At 35.7% G+C, this 21,595-nt stretch overlaps 1 protein-coding gene across 5 annotated transcripts in view; it reads right to left on the bottom strand.

The window, feature by feature from the left end:
• The window catches only part of LOC134794331 (hexokinase type 2), a 54,414-nt gene continuing 32,819 nt past the window's right edge, over positions 1 to 21,595 (bottom strand). For 2 of the 5 annotated variants that reach the window (XR_010144660.1, XR_010144661.1), the window contains exons 2-10: positions 14,411 to 14,573; positions 14,153 to 14,334; positions 13,895 to 14,068; positions 12,803 to 12,902; positions 11,987 to 12,176; positions 11,695 to 11,900; positions 7,015 to 7,241; positions 1,024 to 2,752; positions 1 to 966 (exon numbers count right to left, since the gene is read on the bottom strand). Coding sequence is in view for 1 of the 5 variants with exons in the window: in XM_063766122.1 (XP_063622192.1) it covers positions 2,663 to 2,752; positions 7,015 to 7,241; positions 11,695 to 11,900; positions 11,987 to 12,176; positions 12,803 to 12,902; positions 13,895 to 14,068; positions 14,153 to 14,334; positions 14,411 to 14,573; positions 15,703 to 15,732 (1,362 nt within the window). In the remaining 4 variants the exon portion in view is untranslated. Of the gene's footprint in view, positions 2,753 to 7,014; positions 7,242 to 11,694; positions 11,901 to 11,986; positions 12,177 to 12,802; positions 12,903 to 13,508; positions 13,609 to 13,894; positions 14,069 to 14,152; positions 14,335 to 14,410; positions 14,574 to 15,702; positions 15,925 to 21,595 lie in introns of those variants that run through there. The other 3 variants (XR_010144659.1, XR_010144658.1, XM_063766122.1) reach the window with 3 other exon arrangements.

Below are 21,595 nucleotides of genomic sequence, written 5' to 3'. Positions count from 1 at the left end.
GGTAAATTTATATAAATTTATTCTTGAAATAAGTAACATTGCTCACAGCTCTCACACAAAAAAGAACTATCTAGGTACATTCATTATCTCTTTCACATAAATTATTTCATGATTTCATGATATTTAGTATATATAGATTTCTATTCAAAATTATAATTTACACAATGTGTAATGAAGCAATAACCAAATCGGGCGCCAGGCCAAACAAACAAAATTCTAAACCTATTTACATACAACGGATCCATGATTATTGTCTCATAATGACAGATGTGATATGTGTGTACATTTCTGCTGTTTGGGTTAGATTTTCGATGAATTCATACGACTATACTGAACCTAGGAGCTTCAAAAGCCCTATGGAATGTAAAACTAGCCGTTTCACGCGGACACAGATGTAGCGTTGTAACTCATTAAAATATACACAATACTGCTCAACGAGTCATGATCCAGATGAATCGAATGTATACTAAATGTACACCGGTTTATTTGTGCATTCTTCGGGTGGTTGGATTAATTTTAACGTCTAAATAAGAAATTGAAAACATAAAACGGTTTTCTTGATTGGAGCTTTGAGCAAATCATATAGATGATTAATTATAGGTATACAACTTAGTAATTTAAGAGCGCAATAATTTCACTCGATTATACTCAGTATTATTTTTAGTCTGCTAAATAAATAACAGACTATTATCTATTTAGTATGCGCTGCGTAGATACTAAATATCTTAAAGGAGTACTTAATTCTAAATAATTTAAAATAACAACTGTGTTACATAGCATGCAATGCAACAAACTCATACTGACAATACGCAATATACGTAGGTATACATACTTAAAATGCACCTATTGAAAACTAGGAACTACTAATGATGTTATGGATTAAAAGGGCATACGTGACGGTAGTAATTAAGTAAATATTGATCGAATATACATTTTAAAAACAACCAGATGTTTCCACAATTTTGCCTTAAATATTGATCGAATATACATTTTAAAAACAACCAGATGTTTCCCCAATTTTGCCTTTTGTACCTAATCTTTAAACTATGCTATGTCATTGTTTTTGTAGATATTATTAAGTAACTATGTCAAACATATCACCAAAAATTAAGACCTTTTAGATAACAAAGACTAACGAAAAATTTTTATAACATATTTCTAGCTCTATCACAGTTAAATATCAATAAACTAAAGTTATATTAATGCAGTGTTTTCTACCTGGGATTAAATCTGTCATTTTTGGATCTTTTTATAAAATCTCCTGACAGTAAGTGATCAATAAACAAATACGAACTAATAGAAATTGCAAACTACCTTGTGTTGTGTTATACTTAGAACCTGCCTATTTGAATGCCAGTTGCTATCAACTTGTCTTGCAAATGTCAAGCTTGTCCATACAAATGAGAGTGATTACTTGTGGTGTCCTATAAATGGAATGATCAAAAACAATGGCTCACTACACTTACAATATCCGCAAAGAACTAACTGAGATTCTCGTGTAATGTTACATACAATATGTTACCTATAAGTCCTCTAAATATTTTCTTATGGCATCACAATGCATAAGTCTTGGACTTAGGGTAGCTTGTGCTAAATATTCGTTTTTTTTTGTTTAATGATTTGTATAAAAATACTTAAATAAATATGGTATCAACAGATAGTTTGCTTTTCGTATGTGATGTTCTGTATAAGACTAACAATATATTTAACAATATTTTCTTACTCAAACTTCAACATCGTTATAAAATATAGCTTTCTCTCCGTTAAAGTGCATTTTTTATCTACTTATTGCTAATAAAAGGAAACATATCGTTGATGGTTGGGCCAGATCTCTGCAATGCTGGCTACGAAACTGCGAACGGGAATGCAGAGCGCGCAGACCGACACTAAGATCAATATTATTACAAGTGTAAAAACCAGGACAAGCATATGGATAGTGTTCAGTCTTTCACAAATACCCTCAATAAACAAATGGTGAAACGAAAATGAAGACTGAAGAAGATGTAACAACAGATAACTTAATCCTGGTATAATTGTGACTAGACTATTACAAATATAAGTACAATAAAATCTTTTCGACATCGATATAAAAGTTTTTAAGTTAGGATCTTAGTGTCCATCTAAAAAGTACTTTTGGTACATAGAGTAGTAGTACTCATAAGCAGAAGACTTTCCAAAATATCACCGGAAGCGATCTTTTCAACTACTGACCCATATACATTTGCATACATTAAAATGCTCCGACCACTAGAGGCGATTTCCCTAAGATATATTTGAGACCAATAACATGTATTAAATCTATCTAACCGTCGTCAGACCGGACAAGCGCATTCGCGTCTTTGGTGCGCTACTTTAAGGCTATTAATACTCTACATTATCCTAATTATGTAACCCGAACGTATGGGAGAAAAAAGCTGATTAAATTTTAGTATGTACCATTAATTCCGTCTCCAAAAAAAAAAAAAAAAAACAGATGTCCAGCATCTAGTCCGGGCTGTTTCCATCAGATCGAAATAAATACTTTGGTCACAACTGTTAAAAATGTTAGAAGCCAAAATCTTTGGGAAAGCCTCACTCGAGCTACGGCCTAACCGAGGAAACGTGAGATCCCAGCCATGTCGGTGGTGAAGGTAGGTACAGTGGGACGGAGAGAGTCAGCGGCTTACGCGGCATTTTGGATCTCACGACACGCCACCGCCGCCACTAGCGCCGCCCCGCGCCCGCTGCCGTCCTCTGACAGCATGAGGTCAAACTGGAAACGAAAACAAATCGTAATTAAATAACCGCTAATAAACAAAAATAATTAATATGATAACAATTATTATTTAATGCGTTTTACGACGGCTAGAGGTGAGAGGTTAAACAATAAACACAGCAAATTCAGTATCGGTTGCAAATTGCACTAATACACACAATTCAAGAACTGCGCAGCTATCAATTGCACAGAATTGTCCCATATTTCATACAAGCAGCAAATGAACTACGATATCGTTGATATTTAGACGATTTGGTACAACTGGCCGAGGTAGGCTCGACGTAGGCGTCTTAGTATAAATAAATTTATAAAAGATATCTAAAATCGTGTTGGGACCAAAATACTAAATTTTTAAACTGCCTAATTCATTCTAAATACATTTTAAGAACCTACACCAAACTAGGTACAGTCAGCAGAAGAAGTTACTAATAAGCGGGCGAGGTGTTCAAAATTACCTTGACACGCTCTTATTCTCTCAACAATAAAGTCGCGTCAAGATCATTTTGAACACCTCGCCCACTTAGCAACTAATGCTGCTGACTATACCTTATTTAAGGATAGGTTGAAAAGCGTTATGTAAGAGAAAAATAAGAAATGTAATACTTTAACTATAACTGCCAATCATTAATTTGGTGCTTTATAAAAGGCAATGCAGGAATCGGATATAAAAATAGTGCTAGTATATAGCATCCTCATCTATTGTCAACTAGCAACTAGTACTGATAAATTCCGCTACTTGACGCTAGACGTCGACTACGAAATATTAACTCGCGTTTTGGTAAGAAAACTGATGTATGGAGTTACCACTCTTTCTTTACCTATATTACTGTATGGTATTAGTTAATGCTAATTACTTACTTATTTTTTGAAATTAAGTATATCATTTAAAATGAAAATTAAATGGAAGTTAGGTGAAACAGTTATACATCCAATTTAATACATATTATGTAACCTTCTTACGATAAGCTACCAAAAATTCGTCGAACTATGCGGAGCGATGTGTTACTTGTTCTTGACATACTTCACGTTCGTAAGCAAGTGACATTGAAATAGTCTGCGAGATAGTTTCGTTGCAAACTTTTTAAAGTAGGTACCTACTTGACGTTTTATTTTTATTTTATTCATTTATTCACAAGCAATATTTACATCGCATTGGAAATTATACATAAAAATTGGCTAACACAAAAGAAATACACAATAACATACAAGGAATACACGTTAATTTCCCCAACTATAACAAAAGTAATTTACTAATTAAAAAAATACAATAAAATATAAACAAGGACGTTATTAATAGTTCGAGCTAAATTTGCTCATTTAATATCGGGCCTAGTAATTTGGTCCTAGTCACAATTCTCAGTGTAACTTCATATCATGATCAAGCCGACGTTTGCGTGCGCGCCAATTCAGATATTTAACTTTTACTAAAATGTCTGGTTATACCGGCTAGTTACCACCAAGTTGTTACCAGTGGTAGCTACTATTAACGTTCCTTTGTATTTATCTAATAAGATATTTTATTTACAATCACCAAATATTTGTTAAAAATTGCCGCATCACGATGATCCTATTCGATTGATTAAATTCAAATCATATGATTTGACGTATATGAGAAGGTATTATTATCGTGTTATTGATAGCTGCTCCAACTACTTCTGTGTAGCCCTTACGTTGCACATTTTTTGTGGGAATTAAAATCGATCCAAGGACTTGATTACGATTGGGCAGGCTCTTTTTTGGAAGGTCTAGTGTTATTTGGCTGCAGTTTAATTCTAATTTAGATAATATTTATCAGTGCGACTTCTAAGTACGAAATGTTAAAAGTAATAGCCATTATAGACAGACATAGACTTATAACATTTCGTCAGCGCACATCGCGTCACAGAGGTCGAGCGGTCAAAACAACGCCTTCTTTTTTCTGATAAAAATTGTTGCGATATAGCTTTATTTGTCGGGCATAGTCCGCCTTTGGAACGGGTTTATCATAATTCGATAAACTTGTTATTGACGAGGGGGCTCGTCTTGGTCACTTCGGACAAGTGATATCGAGGAAGGTCCAAAGGCCGCTATTAGAGTGATTGCGCGGATTTATTAGTTCTAAATACGTGGGTGGTGTAGTGTAGATTGCGTTGTGTTTACTAATGGGGTAATTAGATATTTATGACTTATAATTAAGTTTCACAAAAAATATTGCAGCTATTTTCCTCGTTTATAAGAAAATACGAAGCTGTATAGAAAGAAATCCACTTCCGTCATCCGTATTCCCTGATTAATGCAATCTAAGTTTTTCAAGGAGGGTTTTATTTTCCGCGTCGGATTAAGCGTGACTATAGTTAATTGTCGCTCAATTTGCAAAAAAAGTAGATACTAAGGAAAATTAACTATTCACTACCAGATCTAAACTAGATAAAAATCTTTTGGTAAGAATCGTTTTTTTCCACGCTCAGTTGTTTTTCCTTAACAAACATGTTACCTACTGGGTTTATTACGCATTGGCACATCTTACAACCGATTAGAGTAGGGTTGCTTAGGTTATCAAGTTGGTTATAATTTAATTGGCCCATAGTTTATCATTTGCAGAAGTCTTTATTATATTTCGAACTGATAAAACGTACAAGGCAAAGGATCCTTAGTGTTAGGTATATTATACAGGGTGTCCCTAGCCATTGGACAAAGCCGAAATGTACATATGCATTAGGGGATTCACGAGACGTGAGCAGGACTAATCCTGCACACTCAGTAACTGATAATTGATCGATCACCGTCGTATTCAGGTGAATAAACCACACTTTTTCTTATTTTTGAACTTTTTGTGAGGGCAAATTTAATTCTCTACAAATGATTGTATGAATGATTGTAGAGAATTAAATTTGCCCTCACAAAAAGTTCAAAAATAAGAAAAAGTGTGACCATGAGGTCACCCTACAAGACCTAATTAATAAACATAAAACCTCTTTAACCGTAGGCAGCATTTTGATTACGAAGAAAATAAACTGTCAAACTTGAGTAAGATAAGAGTTTTCAAAAGTTACCAGACCGTGATGACACTGATGACATTTAATTTGACACAGAATATGGGTAGTTTAGTATTCTCATTTTAGGGTGACCATGCATGTTGTAAATAAATTAATAACTTTTTTTTTAACACGACTAGAAAATTAACGTTAACCTCACTAATACTGATACGAAACAGTTGCTTATAATTTACGTAATGCGCAGTGTTAGTCCTGCTCACGTCTCCTGAATCATCCTGTATACAAAGTATCATAACAATCGGTGTAGCGGTTACGAAGAAATTAATAAATTACGATTCTTTACTTTGGAGCAACCTGTATGTGTTAGTAGCTCCTGAGGTAATAAATAGTATGAAACCTTCTTCGACCGTTTTGATTATCTTTTTTATTTATGACATTAATCACAGAATAAATAATAGTACTACCGTACAGAAAGGAAACTTCCTACAAAACCGAAGTTTGACAGCGGTTCAGGGTCGAGTCATGCTATCCCTTTCTAATATATGGCACTATCCCTTTCGGCTATTTAGGGTTGTCAAAATTCAAGTGATTATCTTATCTGTGGTCGTGCACGCAAAAGGAAGTCAAGTGGTGCCAATCCTAATAATTGCTCTGAGCAATGCTGAGTCGAGCGGAGCCGAGTTTGGCCGATCTCAGGAGTTTCGCACCCCTGCATTAATAAGATTCTGACTGTTAACAAATGTCATCATTGCCGCACATTTTCAAACAAATAGTCAAAAGCGCTGCCAATGACTAATACAGTATGTTTCTTTTTGTTGTCGATTATTGGAAATAACTTTTGTTTGGTAATGTATTTTTTTATCTTTTGTTCTAATTAAAAAAATATTACCGTTAGAGCATTTCTGAGAAGTAACCTTACGTGGGATTTCAGGGTTTGTCCAATGGCTAAGGTCACCCTGTATAGCAAGACGAAGGGCGCGATGTAATCAACGTTTCTTAGCAAATAATTATAATTAAATGTCTGTTTACTCGTGTAAAGGCCGATAAGAAAAACACACATATAGTAAAGTAGGTACTTATTGGAAATAATGCCGAAATTGAAATGCTTTGCGACACTTGTCTGACATAGCCCTAGAAAAATTCATCCAGACCTCTGAGGCAGTGCCGCAGAGGCTGCATCAAGGCTTCGGTTGGATGAAGCATAAAGGTTGCCACGCAGTGGCAAATGAAAATTCTAAGAGTCCTTTAATCAGGGAAAACAGGCACTGATGAAGTTTGTCTCACCTGTAGCCCGGGCCGGATCAGCTGTGCGATCTTCTCGCACATGAGCGCGTGGAAGTGCGGGTGGAACCTGTAGACGGAGCCGTCGATGCCGACGGTGACGCGCGGCTCGCCCATCTTGTTGAGGAGGACCGCGAGCCCGGCCGACACAAGGTGCGCGGCCCGCCGCGAGACGCATTCGCAGACGTGTCGCACGGCCGCCATGTCAGCCTCCGTCGCATGGGACAACCCTGGAATTAGAGTACACGATATTGTAGATGCTGTTGGAAGCGAACATGGGCTAGATACACTCGTAAATCGATGACGAGCCGATTTTCGTCTGACTAGATTACGGCCAATGTCAGACGGCAAGTAAGTTTCGTAGTAAGTAAGTGCTTTCGAAAATAAAAGAAACTAAGAGTCAAGATATACCAGTGCTGGATGGTCTTTGGTTCGATGAAAATAACTTGGAGATAACGTTTTTAACTATAGACAAGTTTCCAATGCATTACGAAGAATAGAATATTAATCGTGATTGCTCGATATGTTTTTACATAAATTGGCCAATTTCAACACATTACAATAAGTATAATGACACTAACCGAAAGTCTAGACTTCACTAAAAAGCTGCTTTTGAACAACACATATAACTAGTAGTTGTTAAAGGCAGACCATGCTTGTTAAACTTGTCAAGCGAGATACTGAAAATTTTAATAAACCTAAAACTGCGCAAGCTTGCGTCACCCACTTCGTTAATAGTTAATAAGGACTACAAGGACGTTTTGTTAGCTGTATTGACATGTATCAGTTAGAGTTCCCTTTAAACAAACGGGTGTTTAATGTTGGCGGCATAGGTATTTACAGAGTTGGATTGGATAGAGGTTTTGTAATGTATTGTGGTATTGTGTAGCACCACGGTATGCCCTGATCTGATGCTGATATGTATATTGGTTAGTAATCGAAGGAATTCTTAAAATATTTATATAGATGCACATAGGTATACATACATACTTGTAGGTAATTAGGTATACTAATTAATCTAATTATAGATAAATCAAAAACAGAGTTGCATAAATTAAAACCGGACTTTTCTGTGATTAGGTAATTCATATTTAGTGTCAGTAAAGTATATTTTTTACTACCTACAACTATTATGCGTAACTTGCTTAAGCAAAGGCATAAAGATTCGTTGTTTTAGAGTTTAGAGGTAAAGAGATAAGCACTGATTATTTTTGTAAATTTTCCCTAATAATATGCAAACCCAAGTACCTACAGGTAGTCATTTCATTAGTTAATCATAGGTGGTATACTCGTATACATCCTCGTATACTCGTGTACATAAGATATTTATGTAAGTACCTAAAGATTACACTCCCTTTTTATTCGCCGGGTTTCGTTAAAATTTACCCTCAAATATTAAAGCTAAACTGGTTGATGTTTAGGTATGTTCTAAATCCATATTGTTTTATGTCGAGTCATTTTCACTAGTTTCACTAAGTATGTATGGTACGAATCCAACGCGAAGTCAACCTACAGGCAGTAAAACAGTTATCACGAAGTTTTTGTTCGTAGATACTGAAAACGAATTCCGTCACAAAAAAACTATTGACGTCACTAACTTTAGCTTACGGGGACAGTAACCTTTGTTTATAGCGATAATCGTGGAATATTTTAGTTTACACATTGTTTTTTTCATGTTAAGTATATAATATTAATTTTTTATTGCTTTCGGTCGTCTTGTGTATACCTAATAGGGATTGCAGAACCGGTACTGTTTAAAAGCTTTAAAAGAATTCCCGGTATTTTCGGTACTTTCGGGACTGCACTGAGAGAAAAATCATCACCAGGAATTAATAAACAGTTCTGTACTGGGGGAAAAAATGAAGTTTTAGTAGTAATCATGGAAGTTTCACTATTTCTGTAAAATTTATTTATTTCTACAAACAGCTCAGTAATACTAAATCTAATTTCAGCAAACAGACTTTAGTAAATGGAGCATTAAACAAAGTTCAGTATTTGTTACAATCAATTTTTATTACTACTAAAATTCTCCGATTTTTACTAGTAAAGTTTGTGATTTTTGGAAAAAAGCATCTGTGATTTCAAGTTATGATTTTAGTAAATGTCTCACTTACATAGTTTTGTAATATCTAAAAAACGAGTTCGCGGGAATAACATTACCCCATTTAAAATAACAATTCAGTTGTTACTATAGCGACATTACAAAGTTTACTGGTATTTAGTAGATAGACTTGTTGTGTTTATGTTCATTGTTGTACCAATCACTAAACGAGTTTTGTAATACCAACACAGCGAAACGAATGTTAGTGATTTTAGTAAAATTTACTACTTGCTACGTTCATTTGGTTAGAGTTAGTATTGTGTCGGATGTCGGGCGGGCGTGTCTCGTGTCTTCTTTGTTTAAAACATACTTAAGTTAAATAATAAATTTAGGATATATTGTGGGCCATGGACATATTAACCCGCGACCTACTGTGTAGTTGGGGTCTACAGGAATATATTGTTCTGCAACTTCGAGCTAGCTGTTGTTATTCTAGTGATAATGACATCATAGGTAAATCTAAACTGTTTGCAATTCCAACCTCCCTAGCACAGGTGCGCCGCGAGAGCATGTTGCGCGCGTAATAACTACTAGTCTCTTTCTGACTGTATGAATAAGAAAGGAATGGGTAAAATATCTCGACAGGCTTTTATAGTGCCTCTTTAGTACAGAGATATACTACCAAATGCTTTTTTATTCATACAGACAGAAATAGAGACGGGTAGCTACCACGCGCGCATGCTCTCGCGGCGCCCGTTTGCTAGGGGCGGAGGAATTGCAAACAGTTTAGTTTTTGCCTGTGACGTCATTATCTCTAGAATAACAACAGCTAGCTTGGAATCGCAGTACAGTTTAGTAAAACCTATGACGTCATCGTCTCCGATATTGCTAAAGCACGCTTAGAATTACAAAACGGTTAGTTTTCACCCATGACGTCATCACCTCCGATATTGCTAAAGCACCTCTCGGAATAACAAAACCAAATTTCTGAAATTACTCTAGCATACTTCAAATTACAAATATAGAAGTTGTATTTCCGACTAAATGGAAATTGCAAAAGTCAATTTGTTCCTATTAGTTGACTCTCCTTGTCCCCGGATTAAGTTTTATTTTTGTAATTCTTAGTGTGTTTTTGTTAGTTTTTTGTCTCAGTGTGCCTTCAAAAGTCATATTTTACCTTAACTTTCAGTAAATAAAAGCGTAAAATGACCATGAATCTTTCTCTAAATATTGGTACGATATAAAAAGTATCATAGTGAAGGTACACACAATTCTTTTGTACGATAATATATATGTGACTTTAACCCACACAATCATTGCCTACATTAAACTGTGATATGGACTGCCTCAGTGCCTCTGCGTACTATAGGTACTATATATGTACTTACTAACTACTAAATAATATAATTTGGTTTAATCCTAAACTAGGTATATGTCATATTTTTACTTTCTGCAAAGTCATCCCTATTTTTTGCTCGTACTTAGTATGTACTTAACTAATTATTCGTATATAATTATTTATCGTATAAACGCTTATGCCTTTAAAGTTTCAAATTACGCAATTTTATATTGTCGGCATTGTCAAACCCATTGACTATTTTTTTTTTATTTTAATATTGTGGTCAGCCGTAAAAGTATTAGTATCACCATCAGCGCGCATAAGTTGTTTGCAGAAATCGCGAAGCGTTTGGTTGACGTAACTGGTGACCTAAGAGCTGGCGGCTACCTCGCACACACAACGTATCAGCATGCGATACAGCGAGGAAATGCCGCCAGCATCCTTGGTACAATGCCTCAAGGGCCTATTTTAGATTTAAGATATTTATTGATTTCTTTTAGTAATACCACAGTATATATCTTGTTTGTAAATACATGATTTTATGCATCAGCCTTAGATTGATACAATATATTTCTTTAAAAACATGATATTTCTTGCTAAGTAACAGAAAACAGTCAAATATTGTACCGGAAATGTTAGTCCCTAAAATCCCGAAAGTACCGGGATTTTAATTTTGTAATCCCGGTTCTTTGCTTGGCTCTAAATCCCGGGAATTCCCGGTATTTTCGGTTCCGGTATTTCCCGGGAGCAAACCCTAATACCTAACCTACGGCCTGACTATGTATAATGTGATGTAATATAGTATAGTCTGCAACTTATGCGCAATATTCATCAGGTAGCTTATGTAACCCTATAACATATGTATTGTGTACCTACCGATGCCTAGCAGTTTTTATCATAGATCGTTTCAACAGTATAAAAAGACCAGTCATCCATCACAACCACTTGCCGCTAACTAACTGACGATACAAAATGATTTGCCATAAAATAAATCAAAGACAATGATATGACTGTTCCTTGTGTTGTAATTTTTCTAGAGCCTGTATAAATATACAACCGGACTCACGTGCATCATATTAATAGCGACTATTAAACGAAAACAGATCAATTGTATCGAGATTGGCTCTGATGGATGTGATGTCGTAGTACATAATATCACTCCCTTTGACTGTTGGTAAAAATCGTCAAGTTTGAGTCGCGTAGCGCACATTTTGGTTCGTACGCGGATAGTGCAATAGTAACAATATATTTGTGACTCAAGCCAGTTTGCAAAAGCTACAGTTGGAAGTTGGTCATAACTTACCCAATTCCTCAAGCACCTCCATGCAGCTCATGAAATCTCCAGGTTTGTCAGACTCGATTTCAGAAACGTATTTAGTGTAGAAGCTGCCTCGTTGGAAGAAAAGGTCCGAGCCGCGACCTCCAAAGAGTAGACCCATCCGCGTGAACTTCACGAGCGCAAGACGGACTAGTTCTCCCAGATACATGCCAGATATCATCTTCTCCTGGCTGAAACGAAACATTAAATAAATCAGTACACATTACAGGGAAGGGTATCTAGTTAGTATTTAAAACTGCACCTGTTACCGACTCACATTTGTTTGCCTGGGTTAACGGAATGTTGGTCGATTTCGCGGTCGAACTCTGTGCGTACAAAGTCAAGTGCTCCATCATCTCCAAATGCTCCCCACTCTGTGTTTACAACCATGTCTTGTTTGCTCAAGCCACCTTCAAATGTCTCACAGGCTTCCGTCTTCTCAACATAGCACGCGTTGCTGCCAGTACCTAATATAAAATGATTAGGCATTAAAAAACATTTGCAGTAAGATTCATTCATAAAAAAGCGTTAATGACACAGTAGCCGACAAAAACTCGTCTAAATAAATGCAAAATCATGCCAGTCTGTACTTTGATCGTTGTTAAGTCTCACGAATAATACATAGCCATTTTCCCACACACTTGTCGTTAATAACTAACTAAAGTAACTGAGGTGTAAATTGAAGTTTAATATTTAACATTACTACAAGCTTCATTAGTCTGTATTTTTCATTTATGAAAATTCTGGCCTGTTTTACGCTTGATTAACTCATTGTCATTCATAATAATTTTGCTCACTGGAGTTAAATTTAGAATTTGGTTTAATTTAACATGCTTATGCATTCCCAATATGGTCAGGCAATCATGCTTTAAAAATATTAATAATGTCATGTATGTTATGAGAGTTAGAAGTAGATAGCCAGAGGAGTCTTAACTAAACACACGTCGTCGTTTGATTATGATTGAAGATGATGGTGAACTGGCGTCAAAATCATTTTATCTCGACGTGTGTAAAGTTGTATACTCAAGCTCATTAGACACATTAAACAACAGGAAAGCACACCACCACACGCCAATAAACAAGGTAAACCTACCAACGATGAGTCCTATTTTGCAGTTGTGGTTTTTCCACGCGCAAGACATCAATGTACCCGTGGTGTCATTCAGAATAGCGCATATGTCAATCTGTACGTCCTACAAGAGTGAGAACACATGCGTTTAGGAATAGATATGAAAAATTATTCCAGTTTGAGTTGAGTTGGATGCAGAGTTCTGAATCGACCTCATGTTGAAGATGATTTTAGAAGCTTTCGAGTTTATTTATAGCAACTCAGTTGTCAGTTCGATCACAAAAGAACAATTTATTAAATGTATGTATCTCAAAAAATATATACTTTATTTCAATTATAGTAATCCATTATCCATCCAGGTAATTATTACCTAATGTAAAATTTTGTTAAACAATTGAATTGGACTTCGTCAATTGGAGAAACCGAAAACGTAAAAAGCTGCATTCCAATTAGAACCAAACAAGCTATGTGCATGAAACTAAAAGAAACAGTAGGAAGCATCTCTTTGGTCATTTCTCATATCAAAGAAAAGTCGAAGAAATATCATTGGTTATTTTGTGTGCAGTCCATTGATTAAATATTAATCAATAGGATTAAACAGAAACAAATGATCGACCATAGGTACTGAGTTGTCATAAGTTGTCTAGAAAGCCTCTACTGGGCTCTCATTTCGGTTGCCAGATTCATGCGTTACATCGAAGATAGAGAGCTGGTATCATCGTCAACTCACCAATTATCAAGCCTATCTTGCAATGGCGTTCCTTATGTGCACATGACAAAAGAGTGCCGGTGGCATCGTTAAGAATGCCCATCACAGATAATGAAAGGTCCTGTAAAATTACTTCTTATGTACATTTCATCACAATGATGTGGGCTAGGAAGACTGCAATTTGCAAGAAATTATAAATGTTACTACAACAGCCTCTGAAGCTTTTTCGGAGGGCACAGGAAACTTGCTACTTTCTGAAGAAAAAGGTATCATTCTTAATACCTATGTCATGCCATTGCATCAATGAGGAGAACTGCACAGGATTGTTTTCAATTATGGGATACTGAGGGTTTTCTCTAATTAGTTAAACTAAAAGGAGTGATATGATTAAGATATTTGACACTTACTCCACGTCTCGCGATGGCGTCTTTTAATCCCTGGACGACATCTGTGCCGACAACGCCAGAGCAAGAGAATCCTTTGGTCCAACGTTGTAAAATGCCTTTCGTGAGACCAAGTTGTTTTAACGGGAAACTGAATGTAAATCCGAGCGCCAAACGTTCTTCATACACTCCGTGTTCCTAACAACAAACCAGCATTTAAATTAAAAAATATGTTTTTAATTGCGTAAATACATCTTTTGTGACAATCTAAATGTTTTATACCTTCATAAAATTGGCTAAGCACTCGGCTATGTGATCGAACAGAGCTAATCCAGTACCAGTCATGATGTGTTGAGGTATGGCATAAATTTTGGACTGCATGTCGAAGTGATTATCGCCTAAATTTATTATTAATACTCTGAAGTTGGTTCCGCCCAAATCTAACGCCAAAAATTTACCGCGTTCTGAAAATAAAGAAATATAAGTCTTTGTCTTCTAGCCTACGAAATTACAATTTGTTTTTATTGGATGAAAGTTTACCTTTTCCATTGGGTAAGTCTTGAATGTAAGTGATCCAGCACTTGACGATGGAGGATTCATGGGTATCTCTGCCGAGGCCTTTCTCAATAGCGCTGTGGAGGCGCACCATGATCTCTCGTAGCTGCTTGTCGGACCACTGGAAGATCTCGCATTCCTCGCGGATCTGCAAGGAAGAGAAAACCTTGTTAGGAGCATGTCCCACTGACCGGCTCGTGATATGAACGAGAGGGTATATGCAATAAGGGAAATAACCCATAATGTCCATAAGGGGAAATACCCCATATAGAGAATAATCATTTTGTGGAATAGGTATCCAGGTCGGCGCAGGGCTATTGGGTGCTATACATACACCTTAATCTTTTTTTATCAAATGCAATTCGTAAGTCTGACTAAGACCTTTACAGCGTTATCTCTTCATTGAAAAATTTGCGGCTTGATAAAGTATCTATAAGCCTGAAAAGTAATTGGTTATAAGTTACAATATAACCTATGAGACAGGATTACCCACGACCTCCGGTTTGGAAAGTCAATCACAATATAAATATGTATTTACATACGATATTAAAATATCATGTGGAGAACGTAACATGAACTTGGACTTGATATTGCCGTGTTTTAATACGTCCTAAGCGGCTGCACGTGTAATTTGCACTTGTTCGAGCTGTGGGGCTGCACGATTGTAAATATTATTTGCGAATAAATAAGTTGTGATAACATGTGATGAGCAATATGAGCATACACTTTTACTGGCTTTTTTATGATAATAAAGTCAGCCATCACATTTTTATGCTAAATGCTAATGGTTATCCCAGAATAGTAATCATGTGTAAGTAAGGATGGTTTTCCTTTAGTACGATTACGAAAAAAAATGTAATTTCCTTATTTTATATGCAACAATACACCATGCGTCGTCGTCATAGCACTCACTGCTTCTGTAGATTAGGTAACGAGTTGGTAGTTGTTCGTGAAATTCGTGAAAATATAAAACTTTTAATCACAATATATTCATAAGTTGGATTGAAAATACTATAAGTACTTAAATTTCGCTGAATTTGCTTAATATATTAAAAGCATAAGAGATTTTACATAATCCTTCACTGAAACTGGATTGCATTACGCGCGGATGCAAAACGAACGAGCAAGATAGGAGACTCGTTCTTTATCGTGAACAAGTTCCACAAGGTCAAAGCGGTCATTATAACTACTGTTACTTTCCAATTCAAACCAAACTTGCCGGCTATTAAAATTAAATATAAAATCAATACACATATAATAAAACAGAGGACACTCACCTGGGGTAGATTATTGATAGCCATGCCCATTTTGATTAGTTATGTAGTATTTTTATTCTTATACTAAATACACTGCGAGTGTTTGTGTTCTGTGTATAAGCTGGCACAACACACACGCTGCGCACGACACGTCCGACTACGCGCGCAAAGAATTGAGGAATACGGCTGGTGGCCGTCGAACGCGTTCTGTTCAATAGTGCGCTCTTTTCATTCATACGTAAGTCATGACGAATTACTGTTTTCTCACTCTACTATGCCTAAAACCCGCGCAAAAGAGCAGCTCAACCTGATTTAACAAAAACACAGCGAATCCGATTCAAATTCAAATCATATTCAATGATTTTGCGACTAATACTTATCTTTGAGGTAACATGTAACTTTATTTATATGGGATTTTGTATTTTTATCCTTTTGTATAACGGTTATGTTTATCGCATGAACCCAGACGAGCCTCTCTGTGTTTGCTTGTGATTGGTCGGCGCGTGGGCTCGCTCAGGACGTCATACACATTCCTCGACCTCTATTTATAATTGCGTTAGTATGGGTGCAGTTATCGCTAAAACTTCAACATGCGAGGCTGGTCGTTGTAGTCGATGGTATACAGTTATTTTGTAATTTTTGTAACATCTCTGGAGTCGGAATGTCAAATTCCTGCTCGTTTAATGGTTACATCAGAAGTGGCAGGCCTTTTATGTGCTTGAGTGTCTAAAATAATGATTTTGAACTGAATTGATTAGCATACGAAGCAAATCGGGTTTAGCGTGAAGAAACGCGTTAATTTACATTTTGGCTCTTGCTTTTGCATCTATATTATTTATTTTAGTTTCCATGCAAAGTTGAGTTGTTTTTGTATGTAACTTGTTATTGTAATCAAGATGTACCTAGATGTTATTGCAACCGGATCTTTCAGTGTAATCAGAATGAACTTTATTTTTTAATCATTACTATTGCACTATCAGTTCAAATAAATTTGTTAAGATTATAATTCACTTTTGGTTATTGAATTATAGGAGTCTGCCAATAGTGCCAATTATCATTCAAAGTTATGGTATGAGGTGAATAAACTAAAATGTTAAGAGGTTGAAGGAGAATATTTTAGCGCGTCTCTAATGGACAAAAATCTAAAAATAAACGTGTTTGCTTTGCTCGGACGTCAGGATGAACGCACGCTGAACCGTTTCTTGGCATAGTCTGTTGTTTATTTTAGATACCAGCACCTTCGTGACGACGCCGCCGTTTTGACAATGCACGCAACTGAATAGGTACACAGTTAATGGTAGAGGATAATGGTCAACCATTACATCTTCCAATTTAATGCTGTCAACGAAACTACATTACTCGAATGTACACTTTGCGTATAGTGACTCTATAGGTCATACTGAACAACTTTTATACCGGGACCAATGGCGAAATCGCGAAATAAAAATCAGCGGCATCACATCAGCCGGAATGTATGAAATTTTACGCAATTTTATTGTTCGTAGCAGCTCAGTAAAATTGACGAGTACTAGAGCTGGACGATAAACCACCGCAATGACCCTATATGGTCTAAACTCTAAATAAAACAAAATCAAAGTTATAAACACAAGTTTCCTAAAAGTTAATGCGGACTTTAATAAAATATAACTAGTCCACATTAAAGAAATCATTAATTCGCCAGGAAATAAAACTGGGCTCAGACTTGGTAGGAATGCGGCTCCTAAAGGCCAAAGACTTTTTATGACCGATGAGAATGTATTTACTAAATGTATCTAGCTAGTTATCTAGTTACAGATTGATACACAATTGGCGCCGAACGAATTAATAAAAGTATTGATATTGTTACAAATATTATTCATATATATACACAGGTGTGGTTTTTCGATCGAACCCGCAAAATTGATAATTTTAAGTTTGTAATTGATAACATTAAATAAAAGAACTTCAGTAAGTATAATGATCACTCGATTTTAATTAAACTTTATATTCTTTATAATATTGGTGACAGACGTTGTTTTTCAACTGTTTTGTTTTCGGATTTAACGCATTAAAATTTTAGCACAGGATACATTCAACACAGACGCCTAGTCATGGTGCTCGAGTCGATTTAATAACTGATAACTCATAAAGCTCCATATCGGTTTTGAGATAGTATTAATAGCGATTCATGTAGATGATAATGTGATGAATTGATGATAATATTATCTGTAGAGAAATCGGGACTATTTAAACAACTCCCTGAATAAATGTCACAGATAGCCCCCGGGCGACGGCGTTCTGCTGTTTTTTTGCAACCCACGCGGTCACGCAAATGGATGGTAGTTATAATTTACCAATTTTGATATCTAATTAATAAAAAATAATGTATGTGATGTATGTCCCTTTCCATAGAATTTCCAAATTGATGATGGATGAATGTTTATTTAGTTTTTCTTTGTTTGAAATATGTACCTACGTAATAGTACCTATTTGGATGAAGAATGTACGAATGTACGGTCACAGACTTTAATTTTATTGTTGATCCTTCTAAGGTTTAAGCTAATTTGGTTGTCAATACTGGCGGTATGAAATGTGCAATGTAAAGTAAACCCTAAATGGCTCAACAATTAAACATTTTATATTTAAGGAAAAAATGGAAAAATTACGCTTCCGGCAGGACTCCATTCCATTTTTTCCTTTAAGGCGACGGTAGCGGTGGGTAAAATTTCAGATTCTGTCAATTTACCCCATTTCACACACAAGCGCACTTCACGCACATTACCTCACTTTACTGGGACAGGTCAGTGACCCATCATGTTTTTTTAAGATTGGACTTTTAGTTTAGTATTGACCACTGGCCTCCTTTGAGGGTAAAAGCGTTCCATTGAAAGATGAAAGAGAAACAATGCATTTAATCTTGCTTAGCTTGTCTGTTCATGTCACACGTGACGTACCTATTTAATTCATTTGATTGTTGACTGTTTTACTTCCTAATATTGCTTTGTCGAGACACGCGTTTTGTACATTTAAAGCGAATAAAACAAGATGTCATTAAGTCAGATATAAAATGTTATTTACTACTCTATACGGTTTTTCATAAGGTGCAAAATCCATTCAATGGGAATTTAAATAAATAAAGTTTCGGCAGGGTGGCAATTCCATTTTGGCGGATAAAGCGAAACCGAATAGTTCTATCGAACCTGCTTACAAATTTTCACGAGAATCAGTTGAAAAATGTGATCTGCAAAGGAGAACATACAAAAGCATTTTTGCCTAAGCTGAAACGGAGACCTTTGCTAACGCTCGGTCAATGATGGTTTAGGTACACCTATAAAAAATGGTTGTCCCTGCTGTAATTTTAATATCTTTATATTTCAACCGGTATAGTTTTACCTTTAAAAATAATCGGTATCGCTAAACAATAGCGGTACCTTACTACTTATACGTTCACGAAATCGGTATCTGCATAACTTGATTGTTAGTAAACTAACCTGGAAAATAATCTCAAAATCACCGAAACATTTATGTACAGTCACCTGAAATAATATGTTACATACGTCATTAGCGCCAACTTTGCCTTCAGGGAAACTTAGTCCAAAACGACAATTTTAAACAAATTCGTTACTTAATGTAGAAAAATTTATAATAGTTATGGCCACCCTGTTATTTTAGTAGAAAATAGGTTATATTTCTGAAAAAACTATATACCAGGAATGGCGGACCGCGGTCCGGATCCGGACCGCGGACCTATACAATTTTAATACTTCTATAATAAAATCAAGTAGAAACGGACCGCGATGGTCACATTATTTTAAAATCGGACCTCTGAAGAAACTAATTGGTGACCCCTGCTATATACCAAACTTGTGCATAACTTGACTTGGGAATTTTCAGCGAGTTGTCTAATATAGGGTATATTTCGGCGGGCAAAAAATTGATAAATAATGAATGCAAGTAGAAAAAATTGAGAACCCTTTGATTGACAAATATCTCCGGGTTTGAGTTATAACACATGAAGCATAGATTATGTCTATTGAGATTTAAACTAAAAAGGCCTAAATACACAAAAGTTTTAGCGGTGGGCAAAGTAATCCGGTAATTTGGCATCCATACCAACATTGCCCACCACCAAAAACGGAATAGGGTTGTCACTTTCATCTAATTTACCCAACTTCGCAAGTAAAAGAAGGTTATGTTGGTACACTAAAGTAAGTTTATAAATATATACTTACTGTATTTAATTTGTCTTATTATCCTTTATTTAGATGTTTTATCCCGTTAACTAATGAAAAACAGCAATAATCATATTTTTGGCCATTAAACTATTGTAACAGATTTTCTCAGAAGTGACAACCCTAGCCTTTGTAAAATGCTTAAGCGAGCCTTATATGGAAATGGGCAAAAACGGGTAGGCAACATTGCCCAGCAAATTTATTTAAAAGTTTTTACACTTATCGCTAAGTTATTAACAGGGAATGGTAGGATTGATCCTTAGACATCATCATCATACGAGCTGTATTTAAATACCAAATTGACGTGGGCAATGTTGGCGAAAACCCCGGATATCTTTGCCCACCCTCTAAAACGCAAAAAAATGGGTAAAAACTAGTGATGTACCGGCGAGAAATTTCTCGTTCTCGAGAATTCCTTCCCCTGGAAATTCTCAGCAATTCTCGAGAAATTTCTCTTGGACGGAAATTATTGAGAAAGTACATACCTATAATCAAAACAATATCAAATTTCATATTTTTTTAATTTATAACTGTTAGTGATTAATAACTATGCGTAAGGTATTCGAACTAATTAGACGATACTAAAGGCCAACTTCTCTTTGTTCTCGAGAAGTTTGCAAGAAATTTCTCGGGAACGTTCTCCATAGAAGCTTTCTAGGAGAAAATTTCCGGATTGAATATTTAAGAAAAAATACGGGTTATTTCGAGTATTATTGTTTAGAAGCTCATATAGTCTGGATTTATGTTATATACAGCTGTTGGCTTGATAAGTTGGTTTCTGCCAAATGAAATGAACGTTCTAAGCGATAATTAAATTTTGTTCCCGAGAAATTTCTTGAAATTGTTCTCGACTACATTTGGCGTTCATGTAAAACAGCCAATCCATACCGATATTATTATACATAAATGCGAAATTGTGTCTGTCTGTTACCTCTTCACGCTTAAACCGCTAGACCGATTTGGACAAAATTTGGTATGGAGATAGATTGGGCCCCGAGAAAGGATAGTTTTTATCAATCATCATCATTATCACGTAGACGAAGTCGCGGGCAGAAGCTAGTTGTGCAATAATATAACAAAAAATGTTTCATATTAAAGAACTTGAAAACTGTTTTGACAAACTGTAATAAAATATAATATTATGGAGTTAATACAAAATGACTAATTTCTACTCAATAATTAAATGAACGGTAAATATTTAATAAAACAGATTTGAAATATTTGGCAGAGAATCATGGTCATGTCATGAATATCTCAGGTACCTAGTTTATAAAACAAAAGAAAGCCGCCAAACTTTCCTGTACCCTGTACATAATGCTTATCGCCAATAATACTCCATTGTTTTATATTTATGTGATTTTTTTTTATCCTCTAGGTAATTTTTGAATAGGGAAGGGTACAGATGCTTTTTTATTCTCTCAGTGTCATCAATGCTAAGAAAGTGGACGGTTGTGACAAATCAAACGTGTTAATAAATTAAAATTAAAAAGGTAAACTGTTTGAGTAGGTACTTTAGAACTTTGTCGGACGATGGATGTATCAAAGACGTGTGTTCATTTTGTGATGCAGTGTATAGATGCAAAAATATCACAAGATTTGGTACGGCATATGATAAATTGCCGATGATAAAGTCGGGTTGAAGTAAAACACGAATTAGGAAAGAAAGAACCTGAAGTGATTAATCAATCTGGAGTGTTTCGGAT

The sequence above is a fragment of the Cydia splendana genome, chromosome 10 (assembly GCF_910591565.1).
Source record: "Cydia splendana chromosome 10, ilCydSple1.2, whole genome shotgun sequence".
NCBI classification, from domain to species: Eukaryota; Metazoa; Arthropoda; class Insecta; order Lepidoptera; family Tortricidae; genus Cydia; species Cydia splendana.
The sequence above is the reverse complement of the archived record's forward strand: the minus strand, read 5'-3'. Positions and strand labels throughout refer to the sequence as shown.